Source organism: Bolinopsis microptera, chromosome 11 (genome assembly GCF_026151205.1).
Source record: "Bolinopsis microptera isolate Bmic1 chromosome 11, MBARI_Bmic_1.0, whole genome shotgun sequence".
NCBI classification, from domain to species: Eukaryota; Metazoa; Ctenophora; class Tentaculata; order Lobata; family Bolinopsidae; genus Bolinopsis; species Bolinopsis microptera.
Genome location: NC_087082.1, coordinates 5,837,039 through 5,856,943, shown reverse-complemented (window position 1 = coordinate 5,856,943; position 19,905 = coordinate 5,837,039). Strand labels below are relative to the sequence as shown.

General features: G+C 40.2%; 3 protein-coding genes across 4 annotated transcripts in view; 1 reads left to right on the top strand and 2 right to left on the bottom strand.

The window, feature by feature from the left end:
* The window catches only part of LOC134822994 (dihydrolipoyllysine-residue acetyltransferase component of pyruvate dehydrogenase complex, mitochondrial-like), a 96,026-nt gene that overhangs the window by 37,535 nt on the left and 38,586 nt on the right, over window positions 1–19,905 (bottom strand). The window contains exon 1 of one of the 2 annotated variants that reach the window (XM_063834297.1): window positions 2,513–2,522. The exons of the other annotated variant lie outside the window; for it this stretch is intronic. The gene's annotated coding sequence lies outside the window, so the exon portion shown is untranslated. Of the gene's footprint in view, window positions 1–2,512; window positions 2,523–19,905 lie in introns of those variants that run through there. 2 annotated transcript variants of the gene reach the window in all.
* Window positions 4,952–8,365, top strand: LOC134823288 (uncharacterized). Its single transcript, XM_063834700.1, has one exon. It carries the CDS (start codon window positions 4,952–4,954, stop codon window positions 8,363–8,365), a length of 3,414 nt encoding a protein of 1,137 aa, XP_063690770.1.
* On the bottom strand, window positions 13,332–19,822 carry LOC134822619 (tRNA selenocysteine 1-associated protein 1-like). Its single transcript, XM_063833750.1, has 7 exons — window positions 19,701–19,822; window positions 17,923–18,055; window positions 17,521–17,669; window positions 14,475–14,686; window positions 14,208–14,346; window positions 13,938–14,021; window positions 13,332–13,795 (listed from the first exon to the last, which is right to left on the bottom strand). Exons 1-7 carry the CDS (start codon window positions 19,746–19,748, stop codon window positions 13,712–13,714), a joined length of 849 nt encoding a protein of 282 aa, XP_063689820.1. The 5' UTR covers window positions 19,749–19,822; the 3' UTR covers window positions 13,332–13,711.

The window sequence follows — 19,905 nt, the reverse complement described above, 5'->3', positions numbered from 1 at the left end:
TACCTACTAGACCCCTTTGAGTTGTAATAATGAACCTTAAAATATTATATGAAAAACAATTTTTTTTTAAAGGTAGAAAATGTAGAAAATTATTACATCAAAACTTAACCTTTTATTAATTCATATCGTAAATTATTAGTATTAACATAACTGGTAATTTTTATGATTATGATATAAGAAGTTCATGAATAAAAGTTCATCTAAATGTCGTGAATCATAGTCTGTACATAACTTTAAATTTGACGCCTCCCTTGAAATGAAACGTATTCTCCCATAAGTCTCTCGTCGAAGCCGATTCTTGAAAACATAAGAAGTTTAACCATGATAAAGAAAAAATTACTTTGTAGCAATTTACTACAAACACATGCATATCTTCTGCTCTGACCTCACTGTGATAGTGTACTGGCTCGTTTAAGTACTCTTCCTTTTCAGTACACAGTTTCAAAGTCCAAAGCGATCCTTCAGAAGGGACTGTTTTTAGAATAAAGCCACAACAACCAGGCAAATTGCATGGGGTGACTGAAGGATGTTTGAAACGGAAGACTATTTTCGAATCTTTTGACAGAAAAGACAACGGTTCGTGATCGCAAGTACCAATAGCGTCAATAACAGTTAATGTAACTTTCATGTCTTTATAATTGTTTTGTGTGCAAAATGATGAAAAACCAAGTCTCGGAACTCCATTCTGAAAATCGGTGAAGTCAGAGGGCAAATGTAACCAGCCTCGCTGTTCAACGATTCCACTAAATCTTTTAGGCAACTCTTGCCCATCACTCAGAGTGATGGTCATTCTAGGTGTTTTGATATAACGTCTGTTAAAGTTCCATATCTGAACAGCTTCTATCGCCATCAACAAACTTGTAACCTTTTCGGAAACAGATATCCAATCTAGAAGTTGATTAAATGTCATTATATCAAAATTAAAATCATGGTACAGGTTTGGTATCTTGTTACAACTGGACATTGTCAAACTGAATCCACTTGCTTCGGCAACGTCATTGTCTCTCTTTATCATCGACTTACGATGGAGTTCGAACGTCCACCTTATCTTTTCATCGGGAAGCCCCCCAAGCACATCAAATAAGCGATTGAACAAGACTCGATCAGACTTTTTACAAAAGTATAAGCAACAGTTATCCAGCAGATATTCACTAGAGACAGGAAGACTTGGCTGAACTTTCAACATTTCTGCCAGTTGATTAGTTAAAGTTTTTACAATACAGTTAACTTCAGAACCAGCTAGCTCTATCACCATGTCTAGTTTCTGAGTAGATAATCTGTCAGCATTCTCCAGATACCTGTCTATAAATTCCTGCTTCCATCTCAACATTGCTATCTTCTCAAAGGTGATGTTCAGATAATCTTTTGTCTTAAGGTTCTCAAACAAAAAACATGCTTCTTCAAAGAGATAAAGTAGTTCTGTATATGACGGTGTTTTGACTGAATCGGCAACTTCATTAAAATACTCAGCACACTTTTCAGCTAACCAAGACACCTCAAACACATTTGCCATCTTGTTGATGTCTCTGAATTGTTCCCTGGTTATCCCCTCTGCAGTTCCAGAGTAAGCTGCATCAACAAGCAGCTGAACAGCAGCTTTACTGAACTCCAGCATGTCCACACTGGTCATGTGGAGGGTAGTTGTCATGTGATCTAATACTGGACTGTTGAACGAGAGGATCACTGAACTGGCACACACCTCACCTCCCTCACTTGTGTTTAGTTTAAGGTTGCTGTGAGTCGGGGATCCTATCAGGTGCCTTCCAAAATCCATCGGGACACTCACTTTGGGTGCCATTGCAATGATATTTCCTGACAAATGATTTTATGATTTAGGTATATTATAATATAGAATACATTTCACTGAATTGAGTGTTTTTTGTTTCGACAATTTGATGAACTTAGGGCAAGTGCGAATAAAAACATAACACTAAACTTAGATTTGTTGCTACACTTTGTAAAATTTTGTTGAATGAATTTCATATAATAAGCTGCTATTTATTTAAATCTTTACATTGAACTTTTTCAAAAGTTGACTTTTGATTAATTAATTATTATATATTTTAATTTCTACAAAACGTGATGAATAACAAAAGAAAGTATAGATTTTCAGATGAAATAAATAAATCGTGATTTAAATTGGTTGTTACAATGTTACAGTAGGTAGATATGTAATTGAATTCCATAAATTTCACAACACAAGTAAAGCAAGGCCAGAAAAAGCAAATTGTTTAAAAACTGCTGCTCGAAATTTAAAATTTCATCTGAACTGATTAAAAACAAGAAAGGACATGGGGTAATAGATATTAGAAGGTATAAAACTGATGGAAATTATGAATCAGACTGAAAGTGGTCAGCACTATTTGTCACAACTTCATTTAGTCAAAAAATAAAACACTGAAATTTCAGCAGACTATTATACCACAATAGCTGTAGCAAGTCTAAGTCCCACAGCTTCAAAGCCAGCATAACAACTTAAAATATCTTCTGATCAACCAGACCAACAATTGATCAAATTATTTATTATCTATCCAGATCTATATTAGGGTCAAACTCTGTACAGTACTTTAAACTTACTGCCATCATAAATTCCGTATTTGCTTTCCCATGTGTCCCTTTCAGTAACATCATTTCCAACGTGAAGCCAGTGAAGCCATGATAGAGGAATCAGTAACGATTTACTGAAACCACTAAAAACTTGGAAAAAGTAAATATGCATTTGTTCTGCTCGAATCTCATCATGAAAGTGCACTGTTTCACCCAGGTAATCTTCTTTATCAGTACACAGTCTCAAGGTCCACAATGTAGCTTCACTGGGGACTGTTTTTAGAATAAACCCGCAGTCACCAGGAAGAGTACAAGTAGTGACTGATGGGTGTTTAAAGTGGAAATTCAGTTTAGCTTCTTTAGACAGAAGAGTAAGTGGTTTATTGCACTTTTCTATACAGTTAATGACAACATAGGGACTATTCTCGTTAGAAGTTGAACAAAATGGAGACAAATTTAATTCTACTATTGATACTTTCTGACCAGTAAATTCTGATGGTAAAAGTGACCAGCCACGTTGTTGAACCATTTCGGTTAGCTTAGAAGAGAACACTGATCTTTTCGCATTCGTCAAGTATTCACTCTTATGGACAGCCCATGTCCCCAAAGCGTCGATAGCCATCATTAAACTTGTGACATCTTCTGAAACAGAAAGCCAGTGCATAAATTGATCAAATGTTACTGTATTAAGGTTGATTTGATGGTACATGTTCGGGGGAGAATTACATCTAGGTAAAGTTGGCGAACTCAAGTTGCTAGTAGATTTCAACACGAGCTCAAAAGCCCATCTAATTTTTTCATTGGGCAGCACCTGCAGTGAGCTAAATAGCCGATTGAATAAGGCTGAGTTGGACGCCAAACAGAGGGAGAGGTCTAAGTTATTCAGCAGATATTCACTAGAGGCAGGAAGACTTGGCCCCTGGACTTTCAACAGTACTGACAGCTGATTAGTTAGAGTTTGTACAACACAGTTAACTTCAGAACCAGCTAGCTCTATCACCATGTCTAGTTTCTGAGTAGATAATCTGTCAGCATTCTCCAGGTACTTTTCTATAAACTCCTGCTTCAAGTTCATCATTACTATCTTCTCAAAGGTGATGTTCAGATAATCTTTTGTCTTGAAGTTTTCATACACAAAACCTGCTTCTTCAAAGAGATAAAGTAGTTCTGTATAAGACGGTGTTTTGACTGAGTCGGCAACTTCATTAAAATACTCGGCACACTTTTCAGCTAACCAAGACACCTCAAACACATTTGCCATCTTGTTGATGTCCCTGAATATATCCCGAGTAATCCCCTCTGCAGTTCCAGAGTAAGCAGCATCAACTAGCAGCTGAACAGCAGGTTTACTGAACTCCAACATGTCCACACTGGTCATGTGAAGGGTGGTGGTCATGTGATCTATTACTGGACTGTTTAAGGATAATAATAATAATAATAAGGCCCCCGCTCAGAACACCAGAGCTAGTGAGTAGTGGGTCCGAGGCTGATACTTGTGGTCAGCACACCCGGGGTCGGTAACGGCAGCAGTCCATTGGATGGCTGCTGGCAAGAGCTACTCACTCCCTGGCATTGCCAAATGCCTTCTCCCTGAGGTCCAGTTATAGTACAAAGTTTAAACTTTTAACACTGTTAGTTCCCCCGTTACTAGTCCAAGTAACGGGCTAGAACTTGACCAAACAGCTGGTGAAACACCTGTAGACCACCGGAACCTCAGGCTCTATTGTCCTTCTCAACATCATTTAATGTTATCGTGAGATTTTGTAATTGCTTAAAATTCATGTTTAGGAAGGAAAAAAAAAGAAAGAAAATTACAAAAAAAAGCTTTAAAAGAAAAGAAAAAAAAAAAAAAAAGCACAAAATGGAAAAACCAAGAAAAGTATCTGTGACTGAAACAGCAGTATTTTAAGATTTATCCCTTATTATATATTTATTCGTTATCATAGCATCATAGACTGCCGGTGCAAAGATTCTCCATCCTTAGTAAATAATTACTATTTATAGTGTTACCACTTACCATACCCATTGTATTAGTAATTACATTGTAATTGAAATTATATTATATATATCCTTGTATTTGGTGTTACTTGTCCCCCGGTTAATTCCCCTTCTTGCCTCTCGTCTGTAAAAAGCTTTTATCCTTCTCTCCTAGTTCTTGGTATCTTGACTAGGTGCAATTGACACCTAGTGGTTTTCTTATCGGGCGTGGACTGACCCGCAGAAGTCCCCTAATCTTAAGTTGTGGACTCGTGGCGAAAGGATGTGTGGCCATGGGTTAAATGGTTACTAACGGGTCTACTACCCAGGAGGTAGCTACCTGGGGAGCTGGGCGACGCGGGGCAACGCTCAGTGCTCTGTTTTCCCTGCCAACTCTCTAGGGGGTGTTAAGTCCCCCAGTTATGATATGAATTCTCTCCCAAATTTTACAAACTCTCCTACTCTCCCTACTAATGGGACAGAGCAGGATCAACTACCTAACATCGCCCCTCCAGCTCGCCGTGAGAGGAAGGCTCGCACTGAGACTTCCACTCGTCACACGTGGAGCAAGGAGGACAACATACAGCTCATGACGCTGTATTATCAGAGCCGACCATCCCACTCTGGTTACAGAAGGAGACTCCGGTCACTGTGGGATGACGCTGGACTCTTTACCTGTACGGAACAAAGATTGGCAGACCAAGCAAGGTCAATCAGAAATAACAATCTCCTTTCAGACATAGAACTACTGGAGATTCGAGGAACACTCCCAACTAGTGTAGTGGAAGAGACTCCAACAAGTACAATTACAAGTCAAGCCTTACCCACTGTCTCCCAAGCTATCAGGACATTGAGGGATGCAAGTATCCCAACTGTCGCCGCTGAAGAACTCACCCCCACCGCAATGGTACCTGATATAGACAAGGAAGCAATCACTGAACGGCTTAATGCACTCCTTGAAGACCCTTCAGTGATAGAAACCAAACCTCTTAGACACGTGAACAGGAAGAAGCTTATGGAGGAAACATCTCTCATTAACTCATGTATAGCAGAGATTCATACTTCTTCAATCACTGAAACCAACACTCTATTGCTAGCAGGAGCACATTTAGTCAGTGAAAGACTTGGTGAAAAACCTACAAATAAGAATACAGAGAAACGGAAAACGCCACTCTGGAAAAGAAGAATCGAAGATAAGATTACCCAAGTTAGGAAAGACATCTCTTATCTCGAGGAAAAGAAGAAAGGTACTGCCCTTAAACAAAAAATACTGGAAGGGCTTAACAGACGACATCCCCTGTTGAAGAAAAAGGGCATACCATGCATCATCGAAGAGCTCAAGCAACGTCTCCGTGCAAAAGCTGCTAAGATAAAGAGATTTAACAAAAGATGTGAACGATTCCACCAGAACAAGTTATTTGGAAACAACCAGAGGCAGTTCTATAGAAACCTTAAATCAAACCCTGAAGAGCATGATATCTCCCACCCTGAGGCTGACAAGGAATCTTGTTTGAAGTTCTGGAAGAACATATGGGAGAAGCCGGTTGAACATAACAGCGATGCTGAATGGTTACCAGATGTCAGAACAGCATTAGCCTCAGCAGATGAACAAAGACAGTTTGTTATAACCAGCACCCTGGTTGCAACTAGAGTGAGGAAAATGACCAACTGGTCCTCCCCTGGTACAGATGGACTGCATGCTTATTGGATAAAGCACTTTAAAGAACTCCACAATAGGATTGCAGATCAACTGATGAATTGCCTGTCCAATGCTGATATCCCAGAATGGATGACACTGGGTCGCACGTACCTGCTCATTAAGGATCATTCCAAGGGACCCATCCCAGGCAATTTCAGACCAATTACATGCTTATCAGCAATGTGGAAATTGTTCACTGGGCTAATCTCAGATTCCATTTACTACCACCTAGACCAACAGAAACTCCTCCCCCCTGAGCAGAAAGGGTGCAAAAAGAAGAGCAGAGGATGTAAAGAACAGTTAATGATAGACAAACTTATACTGAAGAATTGTAAACGAAGGAAGCGGAACTTGAACATGACGTTTATAGATTACAAGAAGGCGTATGATAGCGTCCCACACTCCTGGATCCTGTCTTGTATGACCATGTGCGGTATCTCATCATCCATCATAGACCTCTTTGAAGCCTCATTCAATCAATCATATGTTAACCTGATGCTTGGTAAAGTTTCCCTTGGGAGGATTAAAATTAATAGAGGTTTATTTCAAGGAGACTCAGTCTCCCCTATCCACTTTATCATTAGTCTTATACCCCTTTCCATTCTTTTGAATAAGCACAACATAGGATACTCTCTGGACAGAAATGATGGACCAAAAGTGTCGCATAGGCTATACATGGACGACCTCAAGCTCTATGCCGAGAGTGAAGATGAAATGCAGACACTAGTTAACACCACGTCAGAATTCAGCAGCGACATCAGAATGGAGTTTGGGCTTGAGAAATGCGCCGTGGTGAAGGTGAAGAAGGGAGCAAAAGCCGCTATTGAAGGCATCACCCTACCCACAGGCGAACAGATCCATGAGTTGGAGGACGAGGGCTATAAGTATCTGGGAATACTAGAAGCCAATAATATTCTACACAAAGAGATGAAAGCACTTGTCACAAAGGAGTATATCAGAAGAGTCAAAAAGGTGTTAAAATCCCAGCTTCATGGTAGGAATAGTATACAAGCAATTAACACCTGGGCTGTACCTGTGATAAGATATGGAGCTGGAATTCTTTCTTGGAACGCTGGAGAAATCAAAGCCTTGGACGTCAAGACCCGGAAACTAATGAGGATAAATGGAGCTCATCATCCCCAAGGAGATGTTGATCGGCTATACGTCAGCCGTCAACTTGGTGGCCGTGGGCTTCATAGTATAGAGGAAGTCGTAAAGAGAGAGGAGAATGCACTCACCACCTATGTGATGAAGAGTAGAGACCCGGAACTGATTGCTCTGAAGGACTACTTTGTCAAAGACAAGATACTCTTAGGTGAAGAGATAGACAAAGATACTGACCGAACACAACGCGAGGAAATACGCAAGGAGAAGTGGACTACTAAAGTGATGCACGGACAGTTTCCAAGGCAGATGACGGGTATAGCAGATCCGATAACCTCTTGGAACTGGCTCACTCAACAAGACTTGAAGAAGGAGACAGAAGGATTGTTGATAGCAGCCCAAGACCAAGCACTTAGGACTAACTATGTAAAGAATAAGATTGACAAAACACCTGGCTCTTCTCCACTCTGCAGACTCTGCAGAAATCATTATGAGACAATAGATCACATACTGAATGGGTGCCCAAAACTTTCACAGACAGAATATAAGTGTCGGCATGACAAAGTAGCTGCCGCATTGCACTGGAGTCTGTGCAAGGAATACGGCTTCCCACGCAGTAAAAAGTGGTACGAACACCGAGCAGAGAAGGTGTTGGAGAACGAAAAAGTCAAGCTATTGTGGGACTTTCACATCCAGTCAGACCACGTTATCGAGCACTGCAGACCGGATCTTCTCCTGGTAGACAAGGTAACCAACGCAGCAACCATCATCGACGTTGCAGTCCCAGGAGATACCCGGATCTTGGATAGAGAGCAAGATAAGATACTAGCTTATCAAGACCTAAAAAGAGAGATTAAGAAGAACTGGAATTTACGAAAGGTTACAATTGTCCCAGTGGTGGTAGGCGCTTTAGGAACTGTCACCATAAACTTTCGTAAGCACCTCGATGCAGTCCACTGCAATCTGAGCATCTCTAATCTTCAGAAGACAGCTCTGCTTGGATCAGCCAGAATTCTCAGGATGGTCTTGGACATCTAATTGAGTGTTTAATACACACTTCTTTCAGTTTTAGTTTATTCTGTATAACTGTAATATATACTTTTTGCCTGGTCCTCTTTTATCTCTTCCCTTGCTCCGCAAGCCCTGTCTCTTGTTTATACAACTTTTAACTCATATCAATGTACATATCGGAAAGTTATTGTATTTATTAAGTATACTGTATTGAATTTACTCCCAGATTTGTGCAAAGATTATTTTCGTCTAGACTTTGTGATATACAATTGTTACAGTTATTTCTCTTGTTTTTCTTCCCTTGCTCTGCAAGCCCTGTTTCTTGTATAAAAATTGTGTTTAGTATTTCATATATTCTTGTAATTATTGTGATAATTTGTGATTCAGTTTTCAGTATTAGTAATAGGTGTTTGCTGAATTACTGTATTATACACTCTGTGGCCAGCTCTTATGTGTCCCATCTCTTGCCCTGCAAGCCCTGTTTCTTGTTTATACAACATATTATAATTATGTAATAAACATTTATTGTAGTGTAGGATTGTTTGAATTTCTAAGTCATTTAATATGCATTTTGTGTTTGTTTCTCCCGTTTTTCTTCCCTTGCGTTGCAAGCCCTGTCTCTTGTAAAAACAACCACTTTTGTAGATACACACAGTCTCTACGCCTTTATCCTCTGGTCCCTAGGGTCAGCTGACTCCGGGCCAGAGGAAAATTACCGATTGCCAAGGTTTGATGCCTAGGCAGTCGAGACCTCTTATTGAGACCCGATATAATAATAATAGGATTATGGCCACGTGGCCATCTCGACAAAACTTGAAACCCAACTGCACTCTACGCTATTGCAGTTCGCACAATATTATCAAAAAGAAAAATGTTCCTATCCGGAACATTTAATGATTAATTATTTTTAGGACGTTAACATGTAGTTCTGAATTTAACAATCAAGAAACATTGATTCCTCGGTATTTAGCAATCAATGGGTTATTAGACATGAAATGTGCATATGAATCATGCTCACATGTATTTATTTTTGACATCAAGGTTTCGCTGAGATCCCAGAAGTGACCCTTTGACGATGCTCCACTCGCTATCAGTTCATTTTTATAACATTGAAGTCGAGCTTTGAATGCGTCTACTGAACTGGCTTCTTTAACCGAACTTGGTACTTTGTTCCAGTAATTGGCAACACGGTTACTGAGGACCTGATTTCCTCTTTTATCTTTTAGGATCTTGGTACCGCTACGTGATATCCTGAAAAGATCTTGTCCATAGTCCACTTTACCCGTCGTTATTTTAAAGGTTTCAATAAGATCACCCCTCATACGGCGCTCCAGTAGTGTTGTTAACTGGAGGATTCTCAGTCTCTCATCGTATGGTAGGATACCAATCCCGTCGATTATTCGTGTAAATTCTCTCTGAACGTCTTCTATCTTCTTAATAGTCCTCCAGTTTCCGTGCTCTGCTGGTAGATTCCACACTTGCACAGCGTATTCGATGTGAGGTCGAACTAGAGTTCTGTAGACATTTAGCATAACAAATTTGTTACGGCAGATCAAACTTCGTTTGATCCAGCCTATAACAGACTTTGCTTTTTTCACGGACTTATCTATATGATCACTCCAGTCCAGGTTTCTGGTAGTTAGAACTCCAAGATCCTTTTCTGCCTTCACTTGGGGGAGGCGTTCCCCATTCATGAAGTACTAGTGCATTGGATTGTTACGCCCAATATGTAGTACCTTACACTTGCCATCCTTCACATTGAATCTTAGGAGCCATTCCTTCTCCCACGCATTGAGTTTCAGTATATCATCTTGTGCAACACTGTGCTTAGCTGTGCTCGTTACTAGCTTAAGATCGTCCGCAAAGAGTGATACGAAGCTCTCAATTCCATCAGGGAGATCATTTATGAAGAGCAGGAAGAGCAGGGGGCCCAGCACGGTTCCTTGAGGGACCCCAGATGTTACAGCAAACACTCTAGAAAATGATGATCCAACCCTGACGCGAAATGTTCTTCCTGTTAGAAAGTCTTCCACGACTGCAAGGGTGTTGCCAGATATTCCAAAGGATTGTAATTTTCTCAGCAATCGTTTGTGTGGTACAGAATCGAAAGCCTTCTGAAAATCGAGATACAGTATATCAGCTGACCCGTCCTTCTCTAGTATCTCACTGACAATGTCCATACATTCCAGTAGGTTCGAGACGCAGGATCTTTTTGGTAGGAAACCGTGTTGTTCATTCACAATCATGGGGGATACGTGAGCTAGAATATGGTTCCTTAAAAACCTCTCAAAGATCTTGGAAAGAACGCACGTTAGGCTAATAGGGCGATAATTGCTGGCTTGGGATTTATCCCCCTTTTTATGCAATGCAGTGACATTTGCCTGCTTCCAGATTTCGGGAATCTTTCCCTCGTTGTAGCATTTTTGGAACAGTGCTGTGACTGAATCAGCAAACTGTTTGTTTTCGGCTAGTGTTTTCAAAAGCTTGGGGTGTATATCATCAGGTCCAACGGACTTCCAGATGTTAACTTTACGAAGTTGATCTTGAACTTCACTTGTATTGAATTTCAGGTCAGGAATCGTCTCCTTTGCGCTGTCTCCGGGTAGTGGGTCAGGTATTGAGGCCTGATCCTCCTTTACAAACGTGCTCTCAAAGAAAATCCCAAGTTGGTTAGCCATATCATGTGCTGAGTGGAGTTCATCCCCACTAGCATCTCTGATTCCAGATATTGCAGCCCTAATCTTGCGCTTGGAGTTCATATAGCTGTAGAAAGCTTTTGGATTTATTTTTAGCTGGGCTGCTGCTTTATTCTCATAGCATATCATGAGCTGCTGTTGCTTCTTCTCGTAAGCACTCTGCTGATGTAGTGCATGATTCAGGTTTTTTGATGTCGGGTCGTTTTCAAAAATAGACCACAGTTTTTCTTTTAGCTTCCGTGCCTTGATTAGACATGGTTTGTCCCAGACCGATCGTGATTTTATTGCACCTGCACGATTTATCCTCAATTTGACGACTGGAACAGCTTCAGCAATGGTGTTGGCATTGGCCTGAATCAGATTCCAGTGCTCTTCAATAGTCAAGTCATGATTGGCACTCCATTGCAGCGGCCCTGCTGTATCAATGATTAGATCTTTGTTTGCTTTTGACCAATTTTTCTTCTGTTGAGTCACATACTCATCATGGTTAGCAATTGACCACTTACTGATAATTCCCACATGGTCTGATTTTCCCAGCGGTGCGGTTATTTGAACTTCCTGAAATATGGCGGGGTCTGAAGTCATAACATTGTCAAGAGTTGACGATTGCACTGTTGTTAAAACCTTCCTTCTGCGAGTTTTAACATCGTCTCCGATAACCCAACTGAGATCATGTTTTGCGAAAAAATCAAGATAGCACTGTTGAATCAGGAATTTTTGATTAATTGAATTATTCGGACATTTAACTACACCTAAATCCCACACAACATCAGGAAGATTGAAATCTCCCATCATGATTAGTTCGGTATTAGGGGCTAGATTTTCAATCGCTACGGACAGATTAGATAACATTGATTGACACTTATCGATTGTTAATGAAGGGGATCGGTATATAACAAATAATGCAATATCAATACAATCAGAATTTAGCATGACACATATGCAATCAGGTACATTTATTGTTACATTGTGAGATTGGATAGAATCATGCACATATATACAAGAACCACCACCTTTCCCCGTTAATCGATCTACTCTATACAGCCTAAAGTTCGCTAATGCTACCTCTGCATCATACACATCTGCACTGAACATTGTTTCTGTAATTCCCAAAACCTTGCAGTCGCTGGATTCGGCTACAATTTGCAGTTCACTGATTTTATTCTTCAAGTCATTTGCATTTGAATAAAAAACTTTCAGAAAATGACTAGCATTGTTTCTTAGTTTAGAGTTATAACTAGAGACAGCTAATAGGTCGCAACGTTGCCGGAGTTTTCCGATTCCGTACCACCTGTCAATAGTCCCTTGGAACCACTGTCCTTCGTCCGCTCCCGTCTTTTTTGCCGCGCCTCGTAGTTCGCCCTTCTTTCAGCCTGGGATAAGTCTGGATTTATCCAGTAGTCCTCACCATCCTTGAGAACCTTGCAGCCATTTCCGTACTTGTGCTTGCTACGGGCAAGATCTGGTGTCGCAAGCACAACAACAAGGGGTCGTGGCTTTGTTCTTTCCTTATTAGAGCCAGACCCGAGAGGGGGACCAGCTCTGTAGCAGCGTTCTATCTGGTCGGTTGTGACATCTAGAACCGTGGCAGCTATCAGCTTATCGGCTGCGATCCTGTCCTTTATCTCTGTTAGTGAGCTCTCGGGAACAGTAGTGATCACGACGTTCCTGATACGCTTCTCTTTGTCGAACACATCAGCTTCCTGTCGAGCTGTGGTCTGAGATACAATCTCAGACTGGCTTTCCTTAAGCGCAGATGCTAAACTGTTCTCGAAACATTTCTTCGTCTCGAAAACATTTCTTCGTCTCGCGGATAGGATCACTGAACTGGCTCGTACCTCAACTCCCTCACTTGTGTTCAGTTTTAGGTTGCTGTGAGTTGGGGATCCTATCAGGTGCCTTCCAAAATCCATCGGAACATTCACTTTGGGTGCCATTGCAATGATATTTCCTGATAAATGATATTAAGGTTATACTTTAAATCAAGTGATATTTTACTTTCAATGGGTTCAATTGAGGTATAGAATAGATTTCACTGAACTCTTTGTTTTTTGTTCCGACAATTTGCTTCAATGATGAACTTAGGTGCATATACGAATACTCGAATAGATACATTTAACACTAAACTTAGATTCGTTGCTACACTTTGTAACAATTTGTTGTCATGAATTTCATATAATTAGCTGCTACATTTTGAAATCTTTACATTGAACTTTTTCAAAAGTTGAACTGCTCTGAACTATATTTTAATTTCTACAAAACGTGATGTAATGAGTAACAAAAGAAAGTAAAATATATATTTTCAGATGAAATAAATAAATCGTGATTTAAATTGGTTGTTACACTGTTACAGTAGGTAGGTATGTAATTGCTGATTCCATAAACTTCACAACACAAGCAAGGCCAGAAAAAGCAAATTGTTTAAAAACTGCTGCTTTAAATTTAAAATTCCATCTGAACTGATTAAAAATAAGGAAGGACACGGGGTAGGTAATAAATATTGGAAGGTATAGAACTGATCGATCAACTGGCGTTACATTTAAACTATGCATATAATTGTAGTAGTCATATAAAATAAACCAGTTATGTTGGAGCCAGTTACACCCAATAGCATAGTAAAAACAGATCATGGCTGGATACTCGATAAATAAAAAGGTTAAATAGTCCTCAGGTTATCTCACAGAAGTTGTTCCATGGGTTTTAGAGCTAGGACACTGTCCACGAACTGCCATCTCGTTATCTCAAATAACTCAGAAAACTCCTGAAACAGAGAAAATCAGTAAAATAAGGATTTAGTCGGGAAGAACTAGAAGGAATATTTCAAACGGGTAATTAAAATTGTTCTTATTTCTCACAGTACGGTGTACACATTTTAAGATTTGTATTTAACAGTTCTCTATTACCTTATCATTATCTAGAAACTCCTTGTTGAGTGAATCTACAGTAGCACCATCATCATACGGTTCTATATCTGTAGCTTCGTTATACTGAAAAAAAAACATTTCATATTTCACTACCAACTCACAAAAAGTGTACCGTGAACATCCTGTTCCAAGGTAAAGCTAGATAGGTCATAAAGTGAAAGAAGACGAACATTTCCTACTCGCAGTAACAAAGAGATATATTCTAAATTAAGATGGTCACAGAAGACTATAATACATGTTGCATCATACCTGTTGCTGGTACTGGGCCATGTTCTGATTGTACTCTGTCATCTGCTGCTGGTACTGGTGCCAGGGGTCGCTGCCTCCTTGAAACGGGCCCGGGGGAGGGGGCCCTCCTTCCTGCATGTTGGGGCCTCCTCTCTCACCCCTGTGGGGGGAGCAACTCAGTTATAATAGTGCCTCTAAGTTGAGGACATCATAGCTCCACTGCGATTACAGATTACATACTGAATTACTGTTCAATAGTCAAAAATGAGTATGAACCATTAAACTTACTGTTTAGGGAAAGCTTTACAAACACGTATCCTATTCTTGCCGAGCCCGGCCATCAAGTTGAAACTACTGATAGCTTTCTTGGCATCCTCGTCCATACTGAACCTCACAAACCCGAACCCTTTACTCTGACCATTCTGCTCCGTGACTACTTTAGCGCTCTTGCAAGAGGAGAGGGAGGTGGCAAAGAACTTAAACAGGCTGTTATCATCAACCTGGTCAGGGGAGAATAGTCTTAGTGGGAGAAAACTAGATTTATCAGTCTAATCAGTGGGAGAAAACTGGATTTTGAGTAGTCAGCACAATGTCTAGAAATAGTTATTTGTAAGACAAATTAGATCCATCTAATTCATATACACCAGGTTTACGTCATTTATTCAGTTATCATTTATTAGTAAGCGGGAAAAATTGATTAATTCCAAGCAACATTACTAAAGAGAGCCTAACCTCATCACCTCAGGACTAGGATACTAAAGAAAGAGAGTCTAACCTCAGGACTAAGATACTAAAGAGAGCCTAACCTCAGGACTAAGATACTAAAGAGAGAGTCTAACCTCAGGACTAAGATACTAAAGATAGCCTAACCTCAGGACTAAGATACTAAAGAGAACCTAACCTCAGGACTAAGATACTAAAGAGAGTCTAACCTCAGGACTAAGATACTAAAGAGAGAGTCTAACCTCAGGACTAAGATACTAAAGAGAGTCTAACCTCAGGACTAAGATACTAAAGAGAGCCTAACCTCAGAACTAAGATACTTAAGAGAGTCTAACCTCAGGACTAAGATACTAAAGAGAGTCTAACCTCAGGACTAAGATGCTAAAGAGAGCCTAACCCCAGGACTAAGATACTAAAGAGAGTCTAACCTCAGGACTAAGATACTAAAGAGAGAGCCTAACCTCAGGACTAAGATACTAAAGAGAGCCTAACCTCAGGACTAAGATACTAAAGAAAGAGAGCCTAACCTCAGGACTAAGATACTAAAGAGAGTCTAACCTCAGGACTAAGATACTAAAGAGAGCCTAACCTCAGGACTAAGATACTAAAGAGAGCCTAACCTCAGGACTAAGATACTAAAGAGAGCCTAACCTCAGGACTAAGATACTAAAGAGAGTCTAACCTCAGGACTAAGATACTAAAGAGAGCCTAACCTCAGGATCGGACTAAGATACTAAAGAGAGCCTAACCTCAGGACTAAGATACTAAAGAGAGCCTAACCTCAGAACTAAGATACTAAAGAGAGTCTAACCTCAGGACTAAGATACTAAAGAGAGTCTAACCTCAGAACTAAGATACTAAAGAGAGTCTAACCTCAGGACTAAGATACTAAAGAGAGCCTAACCTCAGGACTAAGGTACTAAAGAGAGTCTAACCTCAGGACTAAGATACTAAAGAGAGTCTAACCTCAGGACTAAGATACTAAAGAGAGTCTAACCTCAGGACTAAGATACTAAAGAGAGCCTAACCTCAGGACTAAGATACTAAAGAGAGTCTAACCTCAGGACTAAGATACTAAAGAGAACCTAACCTCAGGACTAAGATACTAAAGAGAGTCTAACCTCAGGACTAAGATACTAAAGAGAGTCTAACCTCAGGACTAAGATACTAAAGAGAGAGTCTAACCTCAGGACTAGGATACTAAAGAAAGAGAGTCTAACCTCAGGACTAAGATACTAAAGAGAGCCTAACCTCAGGACTAAGATACTAAAGAGAGTCTAACCTCAGGACTAAGATACTAAAGAGAGTCTAACCTCAGGACTAAGATACTAAAGAGAGAGTCTAACCTCAGGACTAGGATACTAAAGAAAGAGAGTCTAACCTCAGGACTAAGATACTAGAGAGAGAACCTAACCTCAGGACTAAGATACTAAAGAGAGCCTAACCTCAGGACTAAGATACTTAAAGAGAGCCTAACCTCAGGACTAAGATACTAAAGAGAGCCTAACCTCAGGACTAAGATACTAAAGAGAGTCTAACCTCAGGACTAAGATACTAAAGAGAGCCTAACCTCAGGACTAAGGTACTAAAGAGAGCCTAACCTCAGGACTAAGATACTAAAGAGAGCCTAACCTCAGGACTAAGATACTAAAGAGAGCCTAACCTCAGGACTAAGATACTAAAGAGAGCCTAACCTCAGGACTAAGATACTAAAGAGAGCCTAACCTCAGGACTAAGATACTAAAGAGAACCTAACCTCAGGACTAAGATACTAAAGAGAGTCTAACCTCAGGACTAAGATACTAAAGAGAGCCTAACCTCAGGACTAAGATACTAAAGAGAACCTAACCTCAGGACTAAGATACTAAAGAGAGTCTAACCTCAGGACTAAGATACTAAAGAGAGTCTAACCTCAGGACTAAGATACTAAAGAGAGAGTCTAACCTCAGGACTAGGATACTAAAGAAAGAGAGTCTAACCTCAGGACTAAGATACTAAAGAGAGCCTAACCTCAGGACTAAGATACTAAAGAGAGTCTAACCTCAGGACTAAGATACTAAAGAGAGTCTAACCTCAGGACTAAGATACTAAAGAGAGAGTCTAACCTCAGGACTAGGATACTAAAGAAAGAGAGTCTAACCTCAGGACTAAGATACTAGAGAGAGAACCTAACCTCAGGACTAAGATACTAAAGAGAGCCTAACCTCAGGACTAAGATACTTTAAAGAGAGCCTAACCTCAGGACTAAGATACTAAAGAGAGCCTAACCTCAGGACCAAGATACTAAAGAGAGTCTAACCTCAGGACTAAGATACTAAAGAGAGCCTAACCTCAGGACTAAGGTACTAAAGAGAGCCTAACCTCAGGACTAAGATACTAAAGAGAGCCTAACCTCAGGACTAAGATACTAAAGAGAGCCTAACCTCAGGACTAAGATACTAAAGAGAGCCTAACCTCAGGACTAAGATACTAAAGAGAGCCTAACCTCAGGACTAAGATACTAAAGAGAACCTAACCTCAGGACTAAGATACTAAAGAGAGTCTAACCTCAGGACTAAGATACTAAAGAGAGCCTAACCTCAGGACTAAGATACTAAAGAGAGAGTCTAACCTCAGGACTAAGATCCCCCACGTAAATACTGAACTCCTCTCTAGACCCTCTAGAACTGGAACTCGCCCAGTTTAACTTGAGCAGCTTGTCTGTGCCCGGCCAGGGTTTCAAGTTCTGTGTCATCAGCACCTGCTGAGCTGCTTGTTCGCCTGAAATGTGATAAGATCCTGTCATCTCCAGTACCAACTACAGTAAAAGGAGTAGCGAACAGACTGAAGGACATGACCAACAGGAATATAAATAAAATATATTATACAGGGTGGCCCAGAAGTAACTACCCAGGCCCACACGCATATATCTTGATACGTTTTAATAATTATACTATTAATTATAAAAACCAATCGCTTCGTTTGTTTCAACACGATATGCCTCATAACAATCAGTGAAACAAGAATAACTCACTGTCGAACTCGAGGAAGCAATAACCCTGAGGTCTGCCCGTCATCCTGTCCTTTATCAGTCTAACACTGACTACGTTATGTCCCATTCCTTCGTACAGCTGGGTTAAATACGCCTCGTCCATATGGGGCTCCAGCTGGGAGGTAACAGTGTTTAGTATGGGGCTCCAGCTGGGAGGTAACAGGTTTAGTATGGGGTTCCAGCCACCCCTGCAGATTTCGTCGATTTCAGGTGCCGACAGGAACTTACAAATTAAAAGCAAACTTAAATTTTTTCCCCTAAAATCGAGCGCTTTCTGCGCAAAAAATTGACCTCAACAGAAAAAATTAAACATGGCTTCAAATCCAAATTTGAACCAGAGATTTTTCACTTCCTCCGATAAACTCAATTTTCAACCCAAAATAAAGTCTCAAAGGAGGAAATTACTCAGGTCAGGATTGTAGGCAATGATTATGCCAAACCATACATTTTTGTAAATTCATTAAACTTTCAATTTAGCCTAAAACACCCTATTTCGGAAAATTTTTCCGGGGGGCTGCGCCCCCCTGGCCCCCGCCAATGGGGTCCGCCCCTGGACCCCGCTGGGGGCTGCTCGGGAACTTAAAAGTTCACCTCAAAACGAAATCTGCACCTATGGTTCCAGCTGGGAGGTAACAGTGTTTAGTATGGGGTTCCAGCTGGGAGGTTATTAGGTTACCTCTTCTATATAAGTGCTGTTTATATCAAGCACAAAGCATCTTAAACGATAATCTCAGAATGTGTGTCTGTCTGTCTGTGCACGTGTAATTTCCGATCGGCTTAATCAAGAAAACGGTAAAAGTTTACACTTTACACGGGACTGATTTTTTCGGTTAAGTGCCGAGAAAACTCTGACGAAGCCAAATAATAAAGGTCTTTTAAATCGGTCGGTGGTAAAGTGGTAAGTGGTTTAATTGATGGTTTTGTACCACAAAATATATGAAATAAAATGGATCACCTTTTCTCCCTCCTCGCTCGTTATGCGTGTTTTCTAATATAATAGGCGGGTTTATATTTTTGCATTTCAACTGCGATAGTGAAGTCCCGACCGTAGGCACAGGTTACACGGGTTACATCATCATTATAATACGTACTTGATACGTTATTTAATATATATATAATATACAAATTATACAAATTATATATATTATATATATAGATATAGATATATATACAATATATACAAATTATATAACGTATAATATTAATACTGCACGATATTCAGATTTGCGCCACGGGGTAGCCACGTGCATGTTCTTATGTTCCTTCTAGACACAAGTCTGCAGCTGCACACTACAAAAGTACCGTTATTAGTTTCTAAGTTTGGACAGCTGTAAATATCAGCTTTATTAATTCTGTTGTTGGATTATAATAAGGGAGACTGTGCTATAGCTTTTATTTAGACTTGTATTGTCTTCTGTAGAATAGAAATAGTTCATGTTCTTCAGTAGTTTTGCCGATGTTTTCTAAACCGTTTTTGTCGCGTCATGTTCAAATTATTATATTGTTCCTCGAATAGTAATTGTACCCCCCCCCCCCCCCCCTGTATTATCATGTCAAGTCATGTAAATCATGTTATTCTAAAGTAAAGCACGAATTAACGTTCATTCTTACCAAAGAAAGTGCATACAAATATCAGCACAACAAAGCAGCCACAAGATACCAACATCTACTTTGATTCACATCAAGAACCCCCCTCCCCCTCTCCCCCCTCTCCACCAGTCACCCCTCCCCTTAAGTGATAAGAAATTAAGATTACTCACATCTCCCATCCAGAGACTGCAAGCATTACCAGGATTGTAGGGATTCATATTGTTTACTGTGTATAAGATAACTGTGTAACTTTTGTATTATTAGCCTGCTTCTCTCTTATAACATGCCACCTTTGTTGGGATTACATGTTAATACCCATCTCTGAAGTATGGGTCTTCATCCACAGCTGTTGAGTCAGTGGATTAAAATTATCTT